The 18,080-nt window shown below is 34.1% G+C and overlaps 1 protein-coding gene across 2 annotated transcripts in view; it reads left to right on the top strand.

Annotated features, from left to right (window-relative positions):
• The window catches only part of ex (FERM domain containing expanded), a 65,332-nt gene that overhangs the window by 16,824 nt on the left and 30,428 nt on the right, over positions 1 to 18,080 (top strand). The window contains exon 1 of one of the 2 annotated variants that reach the window (XM_081759021.1): positions 14,303 to 14,416. The exons of the other annotated variant lie outside the window; for it this stretch is intronic. Within the exon in view, the coding sequence (XP_081615147.1) occupies positions 14,342 to 14,416 (75 nt within the window). The 5' untranslated portion in view covers positions 14,303 to 14,341. Of the gene's footprint in view, positions 1 to 14,302; positions 14,417 to 18,080 lie in introns of those variants that run through there. 2 annotated transcript variants of the gene reach the window in all.

The raw sequence follows: 18,080 nt of genomic DNA, 5'->3' as shown, positions 1-18,080 counted from the left end.
GTGTCCAGTATGTTAGTAAGCTGAATGGGTGTCCTCCCACTTGCGTACATTCCCATTTCGGTACATGTCAGAATCCTTCCCAGTTGCATACAAGTACCAGATGCAATGAAATGTCGTGATTTAAAAGCGAGATAAGAATTCCCATTTCCGTACGGGTTCAATAGCTGGCACTATTTCTGTGAATTTTTGTTAGTTTTAGAACAGAGGGAGATACGGAATCTAAAGGTTTCGTTTCGAGTAGCAGGCACAGCGAATAAGAATCCTTGAATAGTTTCGTATTGTAGACTGCCTAGCAGGCCAGCACGACCTTCTTTATTGACGGCACATTTAAGAGCTACATTTTCTCCCAATTTTTTGTAATTTATGCAAATATTGGAAGTTCAATAGAGGAAACTAATGTGATTCCAATGGTTTTTAGCCTTCTCCCGAACAAGAGAAAGCATATATATGAAAGGTTGAAATCCTGAATTGGAATACTAAAGTTGTAATGGTAGGTTCAAGGAAGCAGTAATAAATTCTTTGAGGACAATTTTCCCTTCAGCTTCCATAAGTGGGTACAATTTTCACTTTAACCAGTGTCTTTGGCGTAAGATATGGGATTTGGTCTTGGTTACAGACTACAAAAACAATGATGGTATAAGACTTCAGGTTCGAATGTTTGCGTCATTAGCTTTTCTTCCGTTAGAAATGGTCGACAGTGGTTGACTGTTTATTCAAGAAGACATCCCCTAAGTTTGAGCAGCTCTATGGATATTTCATTGACCAGTAGCTAGAAAATTCTACAGTCCCAATGTGCATGTGGAACTGTCATGAAAAACGCCATAGAATAAATAATACTGCAGATGACTGGGATAACAAATTAAATACTCTGCTAAACAAGCAAAATTCTCATGTCATCGAATTAGTCCTTTTTTCTCAAGTTAGAAGCCAGGACAAGTGACTATGCTTACGACAGAAAGTATCTCAACTTGCAACGTAAAAGAAGAAAGTGTATGTGCAGCTTGAAAAAAAAAAAAAGTTTCGGGTAGTTTTGATGTTTCAAAAGATGTCAGATGATATTTGGTTGCACAAGTTGTCTTAAACTGTACTGATATATATGGAAAGCATGTAAAGCATGGAAAGCATCTTTTCGTATTTCCTTGAGCATGCAATTCCATATCCTCCTCTACTCAAACTTTATTAAAAATACACAGAAACAGTGTCAGTTATTAAACATGTACGGAAGTGGGAAAACTCTTATCAATATCAAAATATGTCATGTCATTGCCCATGGCACTTTTACGCATCTGGGAGGTAATCGCTGTATGTCCTAGTGTAATAGTGAAGTCATGAAAGATAAGATTGACGATGATTGTACTTCCAGTGTGGATCGAACATGCAAACACGCGTAAAGAAAACGAGTACTCTAGCCACGAGGCTAAATGGTACACTCTGTGCACAAGGAAATTGTCGTTTTTTTTTTTTTTTTTTTTTTTTTTTTTTTGACATTTTGGACATATTTCTTCTTCAAGATCTCTATCTGAAGCTCAGAGGCGGACCTAGACGTTAAAGACGGGAGAAGTGGCAACCAGAACCCAGACTATGATAGGTATTTCATGAGTATAAACTTTGAAAAATATATAAATAATACGGTAAATTTAGCTTAAATTATTTTTGTTGCTCAAAAAACTGAGGGGCCTAGGCCCCCGGTCCAGGGCAAGATCCACCACTACTGAAACTCCTTCAGAGCTTAAAAGATTCATCTCTAGGCATCGGGGCGGATGCAGGGGGAGGGCGATCGCTCCCCAGAAGGGGAAGCGTTGTTATTGTACATATAAATAAAACCCATCCCAGAGTTTGGAGCTCTTAAAAGTAGCTCTAAGTAGCAGTATTACAACACACCGCCTCCCCCCAGAAGTTCATCCTGGATCCGCCCCTGCTAGGTATTGTCAATAACATAATGAAAAAAACTTCATGTACTTAAGCGTACCTACAAGCTTTGTCATTTTTTTCCTCACAACTTTTGTAACTTAACTTGTTTCCCTTGTGCTTTGAACGCCCCACATGGGGGAATGATAATGGCAATTATTATTTTAACCGGAAGTAAATAATTCAAATATTTAAGCTGCTTTGTAGTGGCAGAAAAAATATTTACACAGTCATTCATATGAGAAGCAGAAATATAATTTTCTTTGTCCTTTGTTGAGACCACCCACTTGAATGCACATTCCGCTGTTATCACTTCTATTGATGTGCTCCAATTATTTTAAGATAAACGTTGATGAACAATGTTGGATAAGAATTCAGTGCCAGTTGTCATATTTAACTACATTTAGGTATTGTTTCATTTAAACATCGCTTCGTTTATAGTCTTTCAGAGCACGATGAAAATTTATAAAAGCATACTCTATCTTGAATAGGAAATACAATAAAAACTTTCTTTAATTGTTATGAATTAGTTATTTAAAAAATGGCTGTCAACAATCTGTTCTGTCTTTCTGTCCTCAAAAGAAGTAATATAATTCGGTAAACACATATTCGTAGAAATGAATGGGGAAAGATTTTTCTGAGGTAAATTAAAGGTAAAGGTCCAATGATGGTGAAAATATAACAAACGATATGTAGTTCAGCGCTGTGGCTCAGTGGTAAAGTGTTCACGTCTGGTGCATGGGGTTCCTGTTTCAATCCCAGGTTATCCATCTGACTCTCCCCCTGACTTCTTTAGTTAGTTTTTTTTTTTCAAATTTCTATAGTAGGCCCTATATGGCAGTGTATTCATTTTCTACTTGTAGATGTCCCTGCAATCCATATCATAGCTCATTATGTATTAAGACAGTGCTTCCCAACCTTTTTTTGACTGACGACATAGTTCACTGAACGCCTGCAAAACAGGGTAGGCTAAGTTAGAATTGGTCATTATTGTTGCCTTTCTTTCTAGACGTTGTCTGGTAGTCTGTCGCAACGAAAGGCGGTAATTTTGGCACCGGAAATTTTGGCACCAGTAGTTTTGACACGGTAATTTTGCCACCGGTAATTTTGGCACCAAGAAACAAAGCAAGCGGAAATTTTGGCACCATTTATAACTGAAGTACAGAAAATGTGAAAAAATACTCTGAATGCAATAGATATTTAAATTTTCATGTTATTAACTGGAACTGCTCCAACGCGACGAATCAAACCAGTGACGAATGTGCAGTCAGCGACAAAATTTCTTTCTTTTCTGTAAAATTTATTTTGCTTATAACTTTGGAATTGATAGACTGATTGCAGCGGATCTATGAGTTTGCAGAAAAGACTTCAAAATTTGTGCTTGGCCTACAATGCTGGAACAAAGAGCATGCAAGAATTTTTCATTTAATGTTGTGCACAACAATTAAAGATGTAAAGAAAAGGTGCAATGTTGTACAATTGGTATTATTGGGAACCATATATTATTGCAAATCATGTGTTATTGAAATTAATTTATTGATTTGTTAATTTTTCTTGCGTAAGTGTGTATTTGAGTTTTCTTAGTTAAGAGTTCAATAATTTCCATTTTGACTTGCTTTGAATACCTAATGAAGCTACCAATATTACCTTTTACTGGTGTTTGTACATTCGTCGCTGGTTTCATTATTCGTGCTGATACAGTTCTAGTCATTAACATGTGAACGTAAATATCTATTATATCTAGAGTATTTTCTATTTTTTTTTCTCTGTACTTCAATTTCAATGGTTCGAATCAGCTGTTACTGTTTGCACTTAAAAGTAAAATACAAACCCAGTGCAGTGAACATAGTGCAGTCTTCAGCAACTCAAAGATGATACAGTTTTCCATAAATTACAGAAAACTTTTCAAATCAGTCCATCAATTCCAAAGTTATAGGCAAATAAATTTTACAGAAGAGAAAGAAATTTTGTCGCTGACTGTACATTCGTCACTGATTTGATTCGTCGCGCTGGAACAGTCCTAGTTAATAACATGTGAATTTAAATATCTATTACATTCAGAGTATTTTCTCACATTTTCTGTACTTCAATTATAAATGGTGCCAAAACTTCCGTTTGCTTCGTTTCTTGGTGCCAAAATTACCGTGTCAAAACTACTGGTGCCAAAATTACCGCGCCCCTGTCGCAACAGTGATTATTAAAGGCATCATTTTTTTAAAAGTATTGTATAAAGTTCTAGGTGTTTCGAATAGTATAAAATGTATTTTTAAATTCTAAAATTTCCCAACACACCTAGTGGAACTGCACAATACACCGAAAGCTTGTATTAAGTATACACGTATATAGATCCTAATCCTAGTAAGATAATGAGTGTTTTGGGTCAATGTAAGGCAATGATCTAACAGTAAGTATTAAACCGAAAAGCCAAACTTTGTCTACATATACCCTTCAACATTATCGATTAGGGAACTTACCCAGCTTTAACAATTATGTGAAAAAGTAAACCCAAAGTTGGGAAAAAGTATTTTGACATAATTTGAAGGCCCAACGTAATTTGTAAAATAAAATGAAATGAAATCTTTGAGTTTTACGTCTCACGGTTACACCGGCTAGGCTAAAGGAGACTTTAATGAGAAATGAATGAAATGGTGGAATGAAGAAAGTGGGAGGAAACGAGAGAACCCCGAGGAAACCCACTCACACGTGTTTGTCCACCACAAAATTCACTTGGCACAAGCTGAGATCGAACCAAGAACCCCGTGCACCAGAGGTGAACACTCTCCCACTGAGCCATCATGGCACCACCAACGTAATTTGTGTGGTATGATCTGATTTCTGCGTATTATCATCCAATCATCAAGTAGTGTACTACTACCACTATGCATATACTACTACTACTATTATCGATCCAATATATATATATGTAAAATCTGCCTAAAATGTATACAAGCGATTCCAACAAAAACTATCCAGCTCATAAATGGTCAAGTTACGGCAGTTAGGACCAATGCTACTGTTAATAATAATAATAATAATAATAATAATAATAATAATAATAATAATAATAATAATAATAATAATAATAATAATAATAATAATAATAATAATAATAATAATAATAATAGGGGTCTAATAATAATAATAGTAATAATAATAGTTTACAGAATGATGAAATTGGACAATTTAACAAAGGTCGAACTTCACAAATTTTAGTGTAGGCCTACATAGTTTACTCCAGCGCAATAATGTTGGCTGTACCGTAGGTTGGAAGGAAAAAGGAATCTGAAAAGAAAAAGAGAATGTACGCTTCCAACTTCTAGATTGTTTTCTGTATGTAGGCCTATATTTTAGCTTTCCAATTCCATAGTAGATTTCACGTATTTATTTGAAGCATTTTCTTTGTTTGCATTTTTCTTTAAGCACTGGTTTTAGTTTTTTTTTTTTAAAAAAAAGGACACAAATGTTTTAAAAGTTTAATGGTTTACGTAAAACTACGTAAGAATGTCCTTCGCATACTTGCGAAAAGAGATCAAGTAATTCGTGGATAATATATATGTTAGATTGTGACTTCTGAAACTCATAACTACAGATACGCGGAAGCATGTTGAATACACTAGTAAACTGGAGTTTGTTACGTTACTGTTCATGCACGCACATAAGTCTCTTTTTTTTTTCTTCTAACAAGAAAAGAAAATACGCACACATTAGTATATGTATATACATTTCACCGTCATGGTCCGTTCTGCTACATTCTTACCCAACCTCCTTCATATAAACTTTGATGTAATAAAGTTAATATTATTAAAGCAATTCGAAATATTTTAACAGAAATTTTACTCCAAATTCCATGGATTTCTTTTTTCTTTTTTTTTATATTTCTATCTTTAAATATTTCAGTAGGAATCTTTTGATATGGAAAAGTCACAAATGCCTCTAATAAATTATGCCTTTGTAAATTCCTCAGTTGAAAAAGATTATAATAGTAACAATAATACCGCAGTTCCAAGATATATAGTATATATGAAAATGAAATATGTAGTTAATAAAGAGAATGGTCTGGGAAGCGTATTTCTTTCGTTCTTACTTTTCTTTTTTTATTTTAAAGAAATATTTAGGACTTACAACTGCCCCCACATGGTTACTTCGGACAGTAGTTTTTGTTCTTCCTCCTGTTTCTTTCAAATAGAATTTGTCTGACCTCAAAGGCTCCCACGAAATTCGAATACCTCGTCCGAGGATCTTAGTGAACCACTCCCACCCCCCTTTCTCTTGCGTTCTGGATCAAATAGAAAAAAAAAAAAACCTGCTTAAACACGTGTTTAATTATTTTAAATGAAAAATGCAAACACCAAATTTCATGTTTATAATCTCATAGGTTTCCTTGATATGAACATATAATTGCTACCCTTATTAACCATCTCCTTCCAAGTTGAATTTCCAGAAATCCTCCTTTAGTGCAGCGTTGCCATCCAAGATATCAATAGCAAGCACTCGAAAATTTCCGTAGATAGGCAAGTTAATGCAATTTCTGATCTATGAAGAAATTTACGCTGCACTTGCATATATTTTGTTATAAACTAGAAACCTCATTTACCTTATCCGCCAGTGAATTAAGTCCAGACAGCTTGTTTAGAAAATATTGTCGTCTGTCGGGAGTTCTATTGACTGTAGACAAGCTTCTTCCCTCGCACCAAAATACATAGATATGGAGGCACTAGAATTTCGATAGTCCACTCTTTCGACTCTTGTACCGTAAGTGTTCAAGCTTTATTTACCTAGGAATTTATTTATTTATTTTGTTTAATGCCCCAACGAAGCTAGGGGATACGATAATAAATTAGATGAATGATAATGGTGGAATGAAGAAAGTAGGAAGGAACAGGAGAACCCCCTGAAAGACTCATGTATATGATGGTATGGTGGCTCAGTGATAGAACGTTCACTTATGATGCGTGGATCCCTGGTTCGATCCCACCTCGCGCTAAGTGTGATGGACAAACACCGTGTTCGTGGGTTTTCTTGGGTTCTCCCATTTCCTCCCACTTTATTCATTCCGCCATTGCATTCATTTCGCATCATCACCGTCTCCTTTAGCCTAGCCGGCATAATCATGGGACGTAAAACTCAATTTCATTTTTCCTCCTCCTCCTCCTCCTCCTCCTTCTTCTTCTTCTTCTTATTATTATTATTAGTAGTAGTATTAGTATTTCAATTCCTTTCGTTCAGCATATTAGGGCCATAGTTCACTCATCTTCCCACATCAAAATTCTAACTACTGCACTCAGTGACGTACACAGAATTTCATCAGAGGGAATTTCAAGCTTCCAACTCCATGTTGTTTCAGAACATGCGCGATTTTTGTAGACATAACCAAGGGCGCCCATCAAGGGGGGAAAGGTGGGGCGCTCGCCCCCACCTAGAGAAAATTGTACTCTAGAATATCGAAAACCCAATAGAATTTTTACATTACTTACAGCAAAATTTGAAACTATATATGAAACGTTTCTTATTCTTGCCCCCCCCCCTTGGAAACCACAACATGGGCGCCCTTGGACATAACTTGATATAGTAAATATTTAGTTTCTCACAAGCCCATGTGCAGGGGGCTCTAGGGGGCCGTCTTCCCGTAATTTTTGCTGCCCCCTAAAAGTTTCACAGTAGTCTTCCAAATGAACTATAATATGGTGATGAAGTATAATATGGTTGGATCGGGCCCCCTAACTTCTACCGCCGCCCCCTTACATTTTTGGGCGGCTACCGGCTTGGTTTCTCATAATGTCTTATTGATGGGGAAGATTGGCGGTTAAAACCCGAAACCTCCTTTGTCTACGCCACTGGCAATACTGGCGTTGCAAACTTCTACTTGTTCTGATAATATTATTTCCAATTGTGTTCAGTTTATAAGAAGAATGTTTTGAGAAGAACATCGTCCCAAATATGGACAAGGTCGTTTTGTTTCACCATTGCAAATGAGAAAGGGTCACAGTTCATGGTCATGTAGAGAAACATTCCTGTTCGATTCTTCTTTTATATAATTTTCTCATACCGTAATTAATAGCTACTCTCTTAAGTATGACGTAAGTTTAAAACAATTCAGTGAATTCCTTTATAGGATGTTCAAAAATTCCTGTTTTAGAAGTATTTCTATCAAAGAAAGAAAAAAAAAGTCGATATCGGCTTCCTTCCTGATTTATGGGCTTCGCAATATGTGGGAAGATGAACTTGGAAATAACATAATTAAAAAATTATTGACATTACAAGAAGCGGTAAACTGTGTGCTGTAGCAGCGCCTTGGCTGCCGTACAAAGCCTGATATTTCAGCTTCATACAGTGAAAGTTACGGGAGGGTTGCACCAATGAGGATAATCTTTTGCCGAATAGCGGCAATTTTTGTTCCTTGATACATACCCAGTATGTTCTAGGGGAAAGTGATTGTGGTAGCTAGGAACATTTGTTACAAAATGAACGATAAAAATACTTTTCAGAAATGATTATCTGCTTCTTCTTTCTGATTAGAATTGTAATCTCTTCTCCGTAGGGTAACTTTAATAGCAAGCAACACAATGTGCATTTATCAATAAATATACTGAGTTTTACCAGGTCATTTGTTGAAAGAAAATGCAATGAATATAGAACTAGGTATTTGGTTTCAAAACTAGAAGTGCTTAAGAAATTCAGGGGCTGCAATGAAATTGCTCACACTTTTCCGGTTTTATCAGTTTTATCTGATGAGCCGTTGACAAGCTGTCATAATGTACAGGATTGCGCACAAAAAATTAAGCAATGTTGTCAGATGGAAAATATTTTCTTTTCTGTTATGTTTGTACACTCATGTCCATTTCTTGTAAGAATATAATTTGATAATGATTTTGCAGGGTACTTTTATTACTGATACTATGTGTATAATCGGGAAATGTATATTTGTGGTAAATTTCATAGGAAAATAATTATAAATACGGAAATTAGAATGAGTAAAACAAAATGTTGCTAAATGGAGAAGAGTTTTATTTTCGTTTTATTGTTCTTATTTACTGCCCTTTTGACATGAAATTTGCCACATACATGTCTTTGCCGATTATATACATACTATCGTTATAAGAAATACCGGGCGAATTCGTTATCAAATTATATTCCTACAACAACATATTTATAGACATGCAACAATAATTTTGGACATGAGTGTACATGTATTTACATTATCGACAGGTGTTTTCAAGAACTGACTACTGTAATTAATTAGAGGATGAATGGTAGCTCAGTAGCCTCCTCTGATTGATGGAATGGACAACGAACTTTTTCAGGTATTTTAATTAGAGAATGTTGGCTGGGATGTAATGGTCAAAAAATCTTATTTATACCAAAGGTGATGATCTTAGTTTTGATTTGAGACTTTAATACTTCATCCTATTCTCCACTAAAAAGTATATGGAATTCAACAAAGAAATAATTATATATGATAATTAAATTGAAATTCATGGTAATATGGCCAATGACAAACACTTTACCATTTTTACATCGTAAAGGTCAGTCAGATCCACCGGTATTTTAACAGAGCGGTGCTTGAGCCATGAACAGTAAAAATTCAAACTCCGATTAGCAATAATTTCACAGTCTTGTTTTATTACGAGTGTAAACTCCTTACTGGAGAGGAGGCGTGGATCATGGGTCAGAGTTGATGATTGGTTTTGGTGGATCGGAGTGGATCATGGTGGGTCACGGAGGATGATAGGTAACGGTGGGTTTTGGTGGATCCAGGTGGGTCATGGTGGGTAAAGGTGGGTCAGAGTGGGTCATGGTGGATAACAGTTGGTGGTGGGTCGCCGATCACGGTGGGCCAATGGGTCATAGGTCAAGATTTCGTTGATTCACGCCATCTCCAGTCTAAATGAAATACCTTACTTGCGCACATATTTTAAAGCTACCATTGTGGCAACGCTGGACAAATGTGTTCAAAAAACCAACAGAAATTTGTGCGCAATTTGGGATCTAGAGTGTGCGCAGTCCAGTTGCTATCAATTCAGGAAGGCTGTAGGTGCCATGTCCCCTGGTCAGTAGCGTATTTACGATTTTGTTTCGGGGGGACTTTGCCTGAAAATGTGAAAATTGTGCAAGATATTCATATACTTTACTATAGTAAGTAAGATTTCGAGGGGGCTTAAGCCCGGAAGCCCCCCTTAAATACGCCACTGCCCGTGGTCCATCCTGACCCTGGGATGAGCAACTTTTCCTACTAAAAAAGAATGTACGTACAAGTATAATATCATTTCGTACTTTGTGCTATATTTTGAAAAGTATGAAATTATAGTACGTAGATATTTTTGGTAATACATAGTTGTTCAATAATTGCAGGGAACTCATTCTTTTATAACCACAAATAAAGCGATATTTACAAAAACTGAGTGACTTTGAAGATGAACTATGTTTCGTGAAACATATTTTATCGAGGCTTGTCAATACATATTTCTATAACGACAACTGCACTGTAATACTTTTTGGGAGTTTTTATTCAGACTTAACATGTTCTGTGAACTACCATTTGTAGTAAAAGATGAAATTCTACATTTGAACTGAAAGATTATCCATAAACATATTTTTATTTTTGTGTTAAAAGTTTCGTATATGAATCTCCTATATCTTGTCGAAGTAGGCTTCCATTTACCACGTTCCTTTTTTCCACCCGACGAGTTCTTTGCACGCGAAGTATTTGAAACGGGCGTATAAAATTCTTTTCACATTGAACGACCTTGAACCATAACAGAAACCATGAATATGAAATTTTGAAAGGCCAACTATGCTATGCGGCTTCTGCGCTGGTCAACTTCTCTCTCTCTCTCTCTCTCTTTCTTTCTTCCTTCTGTTCGGAATAAATTCTTATCGTGTAGATAAGAGAAGTAACATTCTGTTGAACATATGTTATTTTTAATTCTTTCCTCTTTATCACGGCTGTGTAATATATTACAGTTCTCAACGATGGTGTGATTTTGTTTCCCAAAGAAAGAAAAAAGAAATATATGAATAAAATTTCATACGAAAGAAGAATAAGTAAAGTGATGGCATCTAGCGGATAAAAGAAGAACTAGCGAGAAAGGAGAAAAAGAATGAGAATAGAAACAAAGAGAACTAACTACACGTCAATTTTGTTCTTTTTTCTTCTTTCGTACAAATGTGGAAGACATGATCCGCCAAGCAATCCCAATATCACTGGCTGGCTACACTTCCCCTTCCTTTTACATGTTCGGCAGCATTCCAATGCCTCTGGCCTCGCAGTACAGGAGTTAGGTTTGCTGTAGTCGCTTCTGTACTCCGCCACGAATCACATAGCCAGTCCTTTTAGTTTTTAAAAGTTCTAGGTGCTGCTGACTTCAAATAGCGTTTTTGTTTTGATTCAGTTCCTGAATCAAGCAGTAGACCTACTATTTCTTTCGTTTTCTTCTTTTCTTATATTCTTTTTTTTTTCAAACTAATCTAACTTACCGTTTATATATTTCTTGTTATAATGAAAAATATTTTATGAATAAAAACTAAAGAAATTCCTTTTTGAAGACACATTGAGTGGCAAAGAAGTTAAGAATGTTGCTCCCAGCTGCTGTTTTTTGTTCTAGTCTTGTATTTATTTAGAAAAAAAAAATACAATAAAAAAGAGAATGAATGAATTCCTTTATAGACCGGTGTTCTTTTTGTTCCTCTGTAGGTTTACCATTTCTTTTCCTATTCTTTATTTTTATTTATTTATTATTATTATTATTTTATTGTTTTGGCTTGAGTTGTAGTTTAAAGTGTAGTGTGCACGAGATTAGTCTCGTAAGAAAGAAACAAGACTAATCTTTATTATTTTCCTTCTTTGTTAAAAGATTTGTAGACAGGAGAATAAATTCTTGCTACAATATAACAAAATCTCAGGTTTATAGAACTTGTGCCACGCACTGACGTAATTATTTCTATTGCTCATCAGGACATTCCTAGATATAAGTGTTTCATAATGTGTGGTTGTGATTCAGGATGTACAACTAAAATTCTTATGAACATATTATATAGGGTTACCATATGACTTTTTTTGAAAGGGCATCTTTAGATTTCACAGAAAGATTTCGACTAGGCCTATACTAGTCGCCAAATCTCATAATGGCATAGTGAGAAAATATAATTTACACATAGTCGACAAATCTCATAATGAAATAGTGAGAAAATATAATTTACACAGTACAACTAAATTTTTACAGCCCTAACAGCAAACGCCTCAGTTGAGCGCACGCTAATTCCTAATAATAAAGAACCACGCTAATAGAAGTCGCTACCTGCGCTGCGCTATGAAACTATGCAAACAATTTGCCAATTTAAAACTGCCAGTACCAATTGCGGAGATATTGGTATTAAGTTTCTTTCTATTATTCAACTCATGCGAGTATTGCATCATTAGAGTTACGGCCATAGAGCCATGTCAACTTTATCACTAAAATTATTCTTGGATTATAATGGATTCAACAGTTACAGCAGAAGCTGTAACCAAAATGGCCCGGCCATTAAGGTTAATAGCTTGTTCTAAGAAGTTACACTATTTACACTAAAAAAAGTTGTAAATAATAGTTATTTAAGGTGCCAGATATTCTTATATTGTTCTGTCACTTAAACTTCGTAACACACTAAAAAATTGTTAATAATTGTGAAAAAAAAGAAAAAAAATAGTTTGAAATTCATCTGGCAGCCATTGTAATCTCGGTCCCCAAGCCAAGTTTCTTTCCTTTGTGCTTATAGCTGAATGAGTTGTATTTTCTGGAAACTGAACATTACAATAATATTAACACTATTAATTGTTTACAAGTATATATTACGAATCTTGAAATTATTTCTACCCCCCCCCCAAAAAAAAAAGAGAGCACTTCCCCATTTTCCTTTAAAAAAAAAAAAAACACCCAGACCATTTTTAGAACCCGAAAAAGAGGATATGTCGAGGTAAAATAGGATGTCTGTTAACCCTAAGAGTAGACAAATGAATGTTTGTTGGAGTGCCAGTTCAGATTTCAGTATTCTGTATCCTCGACATTGTAAAATAACTAACTTCACAAACTGAATGTGTTTACTACAATTCACGTTGGCTATCGTTGGCAGTCTTCCAAAATAGTTACGTTCATACATCATTAATGTCTTCAGAAGTAACATAACTTGATTCTCGCTGTATGTGGAGTTAATGAATAAGAAATTAACGATAAAAAAAAAAAAAAAAAAGTCGCTTAGTCACAGGTACTGTCGATTTTAAGTTTCAAAAATTAGTTTCATATAAACGATAAAGGCTTGAATGTGAAAAAAAGTCCGTTTGAGAACAACTAAAGTAATTATTCTTTTTTAAGTAAAATTAGTGTATTCGGTGCAGAGATTTCGCATCATGCAAGTAAATAAAAAGTTTTCTAAGATTAGTATTGAAAATAAGATGATTGAAACTAATATATTGATATTACTGCGTTTCAGCAATACATTAGTGTCTGAAAATTGATTTGGCAATAAGTATTAGGTGTGGTTCAATTTCTAAACTTAGATTCACTCATTAATACAGTATAAATAAATATAATATAAATGATACAACGCACAGAAAAATGAAATATTTAATTCTAGTTCATAATTATTCGAATTCAAGTAATATAAAAAGGGGTTTTCGCAAACCTAGAAAATTACGGAAAAACTAAAAGATTATCAAAATTTAAACTTAATAACAGTACAGAGGCAGTCATCATTATATATAACTCTGCTTCTAACTAAGTTATTGCAGTTACGTAGATCAATTTTACTAAGTGGTAAGTAAGAAAATTATGCCGTTCGTCTTAGGACTTTGAAATGAAAACTGTTACCTATTTAAACAAGCAAAACATAGTGAATGAATATTGTGGTATTCCGTAATATTTTCTGCCAATACGAAAACGATGAAGATTTGGTTAAACATATTCTTCAATTTATTATCATTATCATTATTATTATTATTTAAAGTAAGCATAATGTCACTAATGTAACAGTTGTATATATAAAATTTGAAGAATAAATAACCGAAAGCTTTGAGAAAAAATAAAATGACATTAATAATGCGTGTCAGTTTTCATTAAGGAAAATTTCAAGATCTAAAACTTACTTTTTCCCTGCGTGCTGTAATGAGCAGAAAATTTACGATTGAAGCTCACTATGGTGATTTTTGTCCCAAAACTTTTAGATATTTTCAACAATTTTTGCTAAATTTGGTATGGTATTAGTGACCGAAACAGTCTTGCTCCAAGTGTTTTTCTTTTCTTCTTCTTCTTCTTCTTCTTCTTCCATTGACTGTAATATTGAGGAATAGTGGCCAAAGAACTGTTCTGTATACTTGATATTGAGATGTGTGTATGAATTGGTACAGCATAACGCATTTCTGTGAGTTCAGTACTTCCTGATCGTTTGTTTCTGGTGACTTCCAATGAAATATGTGATGTATGTAACTTACAATAGCAGGTTTGCGCTGACCCAAAACAGCATAGTGAAAGAGAGATTTGTACGTTTCGATTAAATTTCCGAAAGAAGTAGCAATAAATAATGGATGGATCTTTTAGAATAACATATTTTAAAATAAAGAAGGTAAGGAAACATAGCTACATAAAAATAAATTAGGAATATATTGTAGTCCATTCTTTCTTTATGTGACAGCCGAACTGTATGAAATCGAAAAATAGAAATTTTGAAACCTCGTACTTTTGACGCCAAAAGTGACCAAATTATTTAACTCATGTACAATAATCTTTGGCGTAGCATCGATAAGTAAATTCATTATGTTACAAGAGAGCACTTACTATGTATTTGCTGCAATACTGTATGTTTGCATCTCCTTTTGCAACTGAATTATGAACTCGTTTTATCAATCTTGGTATCAAAAGCTAAATCTTGTGTAGTTTATTTTTATTTTTCATTCATTTGGTTTCAAATAAATAAGATAGATAAGAATTAGTGTATAATGTAGAATTTAAAATAAATACGATTCATTCGGCAGTGCATGGGTCCAGTATTCGTTGTTCTGCTAAATGCACTGTGAATAAGTAGTTCAAAAAGTGATAAAACCCATAGTGAAGCATAAAGCAACTTCTTACTTTTATTCATAAACAGTTGTTTTTTGTAAAACCAATTTCGAACCATTAAGCACCGTTTATACATTAATATTTGGTTTCAGTTGTACATATTCTTGTAATGTGTGTTTTCAAATATAAAATTCGAAAATAATGAAAGTCCCGGCACATTTGACAGAACAAGCGTCCAAATTTATTTCATCGAGTAGTCAGAAGTTAGGAAAAGCTCATGGAACGGATTTGGGTGCCAACAGCAGGGCATAAAATCAAGGACTATTAGTTCAATTGGTTAAAAGTTACTTTCGTAAATATCGAGGACCTTATTCTTGAGAAATGCCAACGAACGACAGTGGGCATTCCGTTAAGGAATTTCAAATTTGCATATTATGTGCGCGTTATTGGAACTATCACTTACTAGTATTAACTTGGTATACGTCAATCATAGAGCAGTTGCTGAAATTTTCAATGAAAACTCTCATCTTTCTCAGTGGCTTTTTCTTTTCTTTTCTTTTTTTTTTTTTTTTTAATCACATCACATTGTATCTATCGTTGAGGTACAGAAGTATCTAAACAAAAACAGTTCTTGTAGTAATCTTGTGAAAATTGAAGGAAGGTTACCACATTTCCTGATTTGCTGGTAACTTCTCTTGTCAGAGCCTATTCTCAGCCCAGATAAAATTCCGAAAGTTATCCATTACTAATTCAGCAAAATTGTTCTGATAATTAATGGTTATGTTCCACTCTCATACATTCAATACACTGCACTTAAACTATATAGTCGTGTAAGGATACAGAAATAAAATTAAATATTGACACTGTTAAATTATTGTCAGTAGCATATTTCTATAATTTTAGCTTGAGAAACTTAACGTCAGTGGTGTTTTTCAGCCGGTTCTCTCAAAGGTTCCGGAACCGGTTGTTAAAATAATTTTCCCACCTCTAGATCCAGTACTTACGAAAACAAATTTAATTCTCCTCTGCTATTTTTAAGAATATAATTTGTTGCTTGATTCCATTCTATCTTTTAAATATCCAATTTTTACGTGCTGCGGTTAAGAGTAAGAGTGACACTTTAAATGATTTGATGACTCTACTACTAGCATCATTGGAATAACTATTATTATTATTATTATTATTATTATGTAGTAATACGTAAAAATATAGTAATGTAGTAATGATAGTAATTCTAAGTCAACTTTTTATACTATTCACGGAACAGATATTATATTGATTTGAATGACACAGTTGCATAACATACTCCGAATATTATAATAACATTTATGAGATTTCTAGAGTGAGAGAGATTCCTAACAAATAAGAATATTTAAAAATAAATATGTTACAAACAACATTGTCGGAATCTTTCTTTCTTCATAAAATGGAGATAACTCTATGCCAGGCGAATTCTTATTATTCAATAAATGTAATTTCAAGGTTCTGAAATCAGTCCGTGACTTTGACAGTTGAGAAACAATCGTAAACCATGGCGTTTCATCGACAGCTTTAGTTTTACATCTAAAAATCATTCCATTTAAGTACCTAACAACGAAGCGGAATACTTGAACAATTTCTTAAAATAGCTTTGTAAAAAATGCTCAAGGGAGCGATACCGTAATTGGAATTCCATGGTTTCGATAAGTGCGTATGAGATGAATGCGACCTTGTCACGTTAACCATGGAAGTATTCGTGAAGAGCAATGACAACAATTGTCATTCATTCATTGTCTTTAAGAACATTGAAATCCAATCAAAAAAGTTCCATTTAAATTTAATGTGAAGGTTAGAATTGCTAAGCAATAATCCATTAAAAATTTACTTCATTGTATTTGGGTATTTGGTTATTATAAACACGTAACATTTCAAATGCGAAAACACTGGAGGTCCTTGCCCTTATTGCGATAAAGTTAAAGATGTATGAAATGTTGGCATCTTTGTCTTATCAACAAAACTTGTATATTCTATTACGGGGCACCTGAAAACTATCAAAACAGTTTATAATAATACTAGTAATAATAGTTGTGACGTCATTCGCATCCCACTTCCTTTTTTCTCTTATGAATAACTGAATAATTCAATTAATAACAATCACTATGGTAATTTTAGGAAGCAATAAATGCTGCCTAGTGAACTAATAATTGTTGAAATTCAATTGTAATGATGGTCATCTGCGTCCACATATTTCTGACCTGTAAGAAATTATCTGCAAATACCTAGGTAATAATAATAATTATTAAATGGCAATTCTATAAATACTATGCGAGTAGCTTACTATCCAAAAGTTCCGATATTGCTAATTGTTCTTGCGTTATTCGCTTAATAATAATAATAATAATAATAATAATAATAATAATAATAATAATAATAATACTTTGTAATAAACTTTAGTGATGGTTAACCCATGGTCAATTTTCTATGTTCAACAGGGTTACACATTCTGTTGTACCGTTTCCACTTCAGAATTTCGTCTGAAAGTATGGAGGCAGCGGTAGAACTAGCTCACGCTACGTGATCTAATGAGCTGTATAGAGTCCGTTTCACAAGACGCCAAATTCTTTAGATATTTTCGCGAAAGTCGTTCCTGAAATATGATTTTGTGGCTCCTCCCTTGAACGGTGTTTCCATCTATTGTGGAAAGCTACTCGCAGACCCAACGAACAGTCTGTGAATGCATTGCGTGAAAGCACTATATGATGCTTTTTTTTTTTTTTTTTTTTTTGTTAATTCTTTGGGTCGATTAATATCGTAGCACGCAAAGAGTTGGTAGTCCGTAATACAAGCATGAACTTTAGGTAAGTTCATTTTTTTTTTTATTTCAGAGAAAAATCAAATAATTCCAAATTGTGGAGCATAAAAGTGGAGAGCTTGATTTCATATTGCGCTTTCATTCAATTGTTATTTTTATTATTGTCTCCACTTGAAATACTAATTGTGCAGGAATAGAAAGAAAGTTAGATTTAGGTTTCATAAATATGTTAAATAAAATAAAAGAAAAAAAAAAGATTAGGAAAGAATTTAAGTATCAGTTGGAAACAGTGGCGTACACAGAATTTCATCAGGGGAGTTGAAGCACTCAAGTTCACCTTGTTTCATATTCATATA

This window comes from Thermobia domestica, chromosome 5, assembly GCF_964235325.1.
Source record: "Thermobia domestica chromosome 5, izTheDome1.hap1.1, whole genome shotgun sequence".
Classification (NCBI taxonomy): Eukaryota; Metazoa; Arthropoda; class Insecta; order Zygentoma; family Lepismatidae; genus Thermobia; species Thermobia domestica.
This window is presented reverse-complemented; position numbering and strand designations above follow the sequence as displayed.